We start from the raw sequence: 6,931 nt of genomic DNA, 5'->3' as shown, positions 1-6,931 counted from the left end.
CTTAGTCCAGAGTTGCGGCATGTTTCCAAATTTCTAATTAGATTTTCAAACGATTTTCATGTCCATTCGATTGATTTCATTTTATTCCTCAATTTCACCGACTAAACTCTCTCCCTCTCATTCACTTGCAGCCAACATTGTAACTATTGTGATCCTCTTGCGACAAAAGTGCGGCCTTTCCAAATGCATCACTGTTTATCTGATTGCCATGGCAGTGGCGGATCTGCTGTGCCTCGTATTTGATGTCATCCTCTTTGAGCTCCATGGAATTTATTACCCTGATTCATTCTTAGATTACACAGCCATCTGCAGAATGAATTTCTTCTTAATTTTCATCTCTGTGGAATGTTCTGTCTGGTTAACTGTTGCCTTCACCTTTGACCGATATGTTGCCATTTGTTGCCAAAAATTAAGAACACGATATTGCACAGAAAAATCTGCAAAGGTTGTTGTAGCAACAATTTGGGGGCTGAGTATTTTGGAAAATATACCAAGGTATTTTGTGAGTGAACCTCAGGTGATCATTGACAATATTGCGTGGTTCTGCATTGTGAAAGCAAGTCGCTATACTGAATTGATATGGATCACATACTTATGGATTGATATCATCTTCCTAACTTTTATTCCATTTCTCTTGGTCCTGCTGTGTAATGGTCTAACCATCAAACACATTTTACTGACAAGTCGGATTAGGAAGGCTCTTCGAGGCAGTGATAATGACTCAGAATTGGAGAACAGGAAGAAATCCATTGTGTTACTGCTGCTCATATCTGCAAATTTTATCCTGTTGTGGATGGTCATTCTTATTCATTTTATTTGTGCACAAATAACTGAAGTTGAATTCTTGCAGACAAACTACAGCAACCCTTTCGCCATCCTGGAACAGGCCGGATATATGTTACAGGATTTGAGTTCCTGCACAAACACCATAATCTATGTAGCCTCCCAGGCTAAATTCAGGGAGGACTTACAGATACTGTTTAAATATCCTCGAGCTTTACTTTTCAAGGTACGGAAATAGGTGAAATGGCTGGGACCAACTAGAAAGAAAGTTTATGCTCAGTTCCTACCTAGACATTGAAAATTAACAACAGCAACTCAGCCATCTTTCATCCAGAAATCTCTAGACTATTTTGCACATTCCTATTGCAGGATATTTTCACAGTATATCTTTTTAAGAGGGAGCCCATTAACTACTTCTCATTTACCTATTACTAATGCTGTGAATTTCTCCGGGCTCTCTGCAGGACTGCACTGGTGCCTTCCACAGTTCAGCATTCCTTGATTTTCTTTTTCCCAAAGGATCAAGGTTCTCTAAACATTCCGGACTGTCAGTTAATTCACTTGATCCGAATCATTCCCAGAATTAGGTATACAAATGTCCCATATCTCCATAAGAGGGAAACAAACTGCTGAGAAAGTTTTGTTGAACACTCTCGAGAAACAGCTTTCCCTCATAGCTCTTTATGCTTCATTATCTCAAACTATTTTCGTAGAAGACTCCCGTTCAACTTACTACATTATTCCATCATACCACTTTGCAAATGCATCTGCTTACATCTTTCTCATCATTTATTATACATAGAGGACTCAGAACATTATAACTGTCCCACTTCTGCTACTCTGATTAAATCAAATACAACATCTCTGTGTTAAATTCCATCTGCTGCCCACTCCATCAGCTTGCCTTCCTTACAGTTCACAGTGCTTCCAGCTCGAGTGCAATCGGAAAACTTAAAAACTGTATCCTGCACAAGGATATCTGATATCTCAGGAAAAAATAGCTTCCCAAAACTGACATTATTTCAACACCACAGACAAAGTTTCCCACCCATTAACCATTCTCTATGTACTGCCACTAATCCAATTTGCATCCCTGAGGCTACTGCCCATTGTATTCTGTCTCCCTTTGTTGACAAGTATCTTATCCAGCAGTGTGTGAATTGCCTAACTAGAAATTCACACAGAACACAATATATCCCTCATCATTCTTGCTTCATTGAGTGACTCCAGTCAGGTAGTTTAAAAAGCTTTTGAGAATGATACGCTGTCTCCCACTAATTAATTCTCATGAACTCCATCTGCCTATGACTTTTGTCCTGACTTACTCCTTTTCAAAGTTTCCCAAACTCTTATTTTCAGGTGAATACTTTGTTTCCGCTAATCATTTTTGAAAAGATGGTGATGCATCCAACTCCCCAGTCCTCTGCCACCTCCCCCCCCCCCCCCCCCCCCCCCCCGTTGGAAGAAAGACTGAAAGTTTATTCCATGCTCACTTCCCTCAATGTGTGGATGTATCCCACCCACTAATGAGGCCTGTCAAGGTTAAGCAGAGAACACATTTTCAAATTCAACCACCATATTAATGTTATATGTCTTGTGATACAGAGTCCTGTTCTTTTACCATGATCCGGTCGTACTTTCCCATAATGAAACGATTTACAGAATACTTGTTCAGTACTTCAACCATGCCCACTGCCTCGATGAATAAAAACCGAATTCGGATCCACAACCACCAGTTCTATCTTTCTTTGAGTCAGGTGCTTGTCTGCTTACACAAATCGATCTCGATTGGTTATTCTGCAACAGAACTCTCGTTAACACACTCCATGGACTGACAATTGAATATCTCAGAGATTGTGGATGGATTGCGGCTACTTTTCTATGACATCCTTCGATGGGTATTAGCATTATTCAAAATTGAGTGGAGATGAAGAATAGATGGCGACATGTTCCTTATTATAATGTTCCTCAATGGAAAAAACCTTTGAGTACATTACAAAGGATATAACAGAAAAGCATTTTAGTGGCTCTGTGACAGCACTGTGTCCTTACTAACCCTATCAGACCACCAAGAACCCCGGTTTGATTTCAGCCTTCAGCGATTGTCTGTGTGGAGTTTGCACGTTCTCCTGTCTATAAGCAGGTTTCTGCCAATGTTTCTGTTTTCTCCTTCCAGCCATTTCAAAAGCAATGCTAATGTAGCATTTGGGTCCAAATTGCCAAGTACAACTGCTTGTTAACTTGAAGAGATTCCTGAACAAGAACTCCTAAGCCCCTTTGATGTTAAGATTTCTGAAAGCTTTACCCAATCAGAAAATAGTCTATGCCTGCATTGTTCCTACTAAAAATGTATAAACTCAGACTTTCCCACATTCTATTCCATCTGTCATTTCTTTGCTCACTGTCCAGGCTTGAAAAGCTCCTTCTGCAACCTCCCCACCTCTTCAAATCTACCTATCCCTCCAGCTAAGTTTACATCATCTGCCAACATAGCAGCAATGCCTTTTCTTGCTTCATCCAGATCGTTAATGTATAATGTGAATAGTTGTGCTCCCAACATAGACCGCTATGGAACTCCACTTGTCACCAGTTGCCACCCTGAGAGAGACACGTTCACTTTGACTGTCCCTCTTCCACCAGTCAGCCAATTCTATATCCATGCAAATATCTCGTCCCTAACACACTGGGCTCTCATTTTACTCAGCAAGCTACTGTGCGGTACCGTGGTAAAAGCCTTCTGGAAATCCAAATACATCTGTTCACTGATTTTCCATTGTCTAACTTGCTCAAAACCTTCTCAAAGAATCCTTCCAGATTTGTCAAACAAGGTCTCTCTTTGACGAAGCCACGTTCACTCAGCCATATTTTCTCAGTGTATTTCCTGTTACTTCACAATCTCATCCATAACAATGAGCTGTAAAGTATTACAAATGACTGAGGACAGGCGAGGCAGCCAATAGTTTCCTATCTCTTCTCTCCTTTCTTAAAGAGGGCATTGAATTAGCTACGTCGCAGTGGTCTGAGACTCACCCTGACTCCAGTGATCTCTGAACGATTGCCATCATTGCCTCCACAATTTCCTCGGCTATCTCCTTCATAACCACGATATGCAGTGCGCCAGGTCCATAAGATTTATGTACCTTCTGACCTTTCAGCTCACCCAGCACCTTTTCCTTAGCGTTGGCCACAGTACTTACCTCTGCTCCCGACTTTCTTCAAGGTCTGATATTTTATTGTTATCTTCCACTTTGACAACTGATGCAAAGTATATATCCAGTTACTTCCCCCATTTATTTATTCCCCATGATTAGTTCTGTCATTGTCCAGTGATCCAATATCAACCCTTGCCAATGTCTTGCCGTTTGGACATTAAAAAAACTTTTTAAATCTTCTTCAATATTACGAGCTGGCTTACTCATATCTCTGCTGTGCCTCCTGAATTACCTCCAAAAACCACCATCATTGCTGCTCCACCGTCTTCAAGCTAGGCTTCCCTTCTAATCAACTCTGGCCAATTGCTCACTCATGCCTTTGTCGATATATTTACTCGGTTGTCATATCATTACAGCTGATTCAATATTCTCCAACATAGGGTAAATTCTACCATTCGAAGGACACTGTCTCTAATGGATTCCTTCGCCTAAGCCCCCATATTCAATTCTGCTTCATTATACATCACAAATCCAAAAATTCCTGTTCTGTTTTGAGCTCTTCCTCAAGTTGCTGTTAAAAAACGTCATAGAGATTCCACGAATTCTTTGTCTTTGAAATCTGTTAGCAATCTAATTTTCTCACTATATCTGCAAGTTGGAGCCCCCACCCCCATGATTATTGAGAAGGATGCCTTTCTGATATCCTTTTTCTATGTCCTGATTTATTTTCTTCCCTACATCCTAAGTACTGCCAGGAGGCCTATACATGGTTCCTATTATGGTATTTTTTCTTTGTGGTTCCTCAACACTAACCAAAGAGATTCTACACCTTCGATATCACTTCTTGCGAGAGATTTAATTTTACTTCTCATTGACAAGGCAACTCGACTCCTCTGCCTCTCTGCCCCTCTGCTGGTCCTTTCGATAGAACTTGAACCCTTGGATATTTAGTTCCCAACCCTGACGCCCTTGCAACAACATTTATGTGATATTAGAACATCATGCCCGCCAATTTCAATCTACACCACAAACTCATATATCCTGCTTCATATGCTGCATGCACTTAGGTACAAGTCGCTCAGGCTTGCTTTGACACCTCCCGTTCTCATTGTTGTCCCCATCTCTGCAATGCCTGAAGTTTCATTCCTGACCATTTCCGTACACTCTGTCCAATTACCTGTTCTGGAAACTTCCGATTCTGCTCAGCACTCCCCACCATCCCCCATTCATTCTTTCCATAATTTTCCGTGCAACTGAACTCCCCCTCCCCTTGCTATTTGTGTTAAAGTCCTATCCACAGCCCTGGCTATGTACTTCACAAAAAGTCTGGAAGCACCATGATTCAGGTAGAGATAGGGACTGCGGATTCTTGGAGATCAGAGTCAAAAAGTACGATGCTGGAAAAGCACAGCCGTTCAGGCAACTTCCAAGAAGCAGGAGAATCGACGTATCAGGCATAAGCACTGATGAAGAGCTATGCCCGAAACATGACTCAGGTGGAGCCCATCCCAACAGAATAGCTCCCTCCTTCCCCAAGTATTGGTGCCAATGTCTCATGAATCCCATCACATTCCTCCAATACTAATCTTTGAGCCACGTGTTTACCTCTTCAATCTTGTTCACCCTGTGCCAACTTGTTCATTTATGTAATTATATAGAGGCTATTGCATTTTTACTTTGCTTTCTACTTTATCCCCTAACTGCTTATTCCTTCAACAGAACATCTTTCCTAATTCTATTTCTATCAGCTATTCACTCTATTCGAGACTGAGAGAGACATTAGCACAGTATGTGCATTTCTAGGTGTTGGTGGATTCCTGTCATTCCTCTACCGTCAACAAACCTTGTTTTTAAAAACCTTTATCACTGGAAATAAAATTGATTACTGTTAATAATCCTTACCAAACCTGAAAGAAAAGTTTCTACTGGTAATCAACCTTCACTAGTTTTTATTTGATATTTATTAACAATACTGTAACATTATAAGTAAATCTTAATCACAACTTTTAAAGATATACGCTTCTCAAATCTTTTGCTTTCCTTTCATCGTGACATAAATATCATTCATTCCTCCTGTTGACCGCAAGATCAAAAGCTTTGTCGGTATCTCTCTTGTCACAGAATACTCGACTTCTGAACAAATATGTAACATTTAAACCAGCAAACAAAACAAAGAGACACACTAAGTATTCAATTCCCTGCTGTTAATATCAGTTAAACATTCGAAGTTTCACAGGAGCACCTTTTGAATGCAGACGCCAATATTTGAGAAGGGTGTCACTTTTTTTTCGTTCAACATTATGGAAAACCAAAACAGATGCTGAGTTAAGTTCTGTAACTTGGAAGGAGAGTGTTTTCAGGCGCAGGACAATGGGCCTTTGTAAAACTGAAGATTCGGAATTGAACGTAAATCGATGTCTTGGCTCAGGACTTTACTGATGCACTTCTGAATTTCTCTCTTGAAAGGTCCATCTCTAAGTTTGATCAACCCTGACTGGTCAGTAATGTCTGTGTTTTCCCGCACCCCTCAATTTTTGTTAGGTTAACTACTCTCTAATCTATAGGAAATCTTGCAGATTCAATAGAAGTTTGTAAGATGACCACCAAAGCATCGATTATTTTTCAGGATCTCTTCCTTTCCTTTCCTGCTATGGTATTTAGATTACCAGGCCCTGATGATTTGCCAGCCTTAAACCTCATTAATATCCTCAGCACCATTTTCTTACTAATACTGTTTTCATCTTTTCTGTCTTATTACTAAACTTGGCTCGCAAATAATTCTGGGAAGTTGTTTGCGCCCTCTTTCGTGGAGACAAAAAGAAATTCAACTTTCAATGTATCTGCCATTTTTTTGTTCCCCATTGGAATTTCCATGCGGTTCCAGACCTTGGAGTGCAGGTTCATAGCTCCTTGAACGTGGAGTCGCATGTAGATAGAATAGTGAAGGAGGCATTTGGTATACTTTCCTTTATTGGTCAGAGTATTGAGTACAGGAG

At 40.5% G+C, this 6,931-nt stretch overlaps 1 protein-coding gene across 1 annotated transcript; it reads left to right on the top strand.

Annotated features, from left to right (window-relative positions):
• Positions 1-208: 208 nt before the first annotated feature.
• On the top strand, positions 209-1,021 carry LOC140455604 (G-protein coupled receptor 15-like). Its single transcript, XM_072550519.1, has one exon. It carries the CDS (start codon positions 209-211, stop codon positions 1,019-1,021), a length of 813 nt encoding a protein of 270 aa, XP_072406620.1.
• Positions 1,022-6,931: the final 5,910 nt, after the last annotated feature.

The sequence above is a fragment of the Chiloscyllium punctatum genome, chromosome 30 (genome assembly GCF_047496795.1).
Source record: "Chiloscyllium punctatum isolate Juve2018m chromosome 30, sChiPun1.3, whole genome shotgun sequence".
In the NCBI taxonomy this organism is placed as follows: Eukaryota; Metazoa; Chordata; class Chondrichthyes; order Orectolobiformes; family Hemiscylliidae; genus Chiloscyllium; species Chiloscyllium punctatum.
Note: the sequence above shows the minus strand (reverse complement) of the source record. Positions and strands in the feature narration are given on the sequence as shown.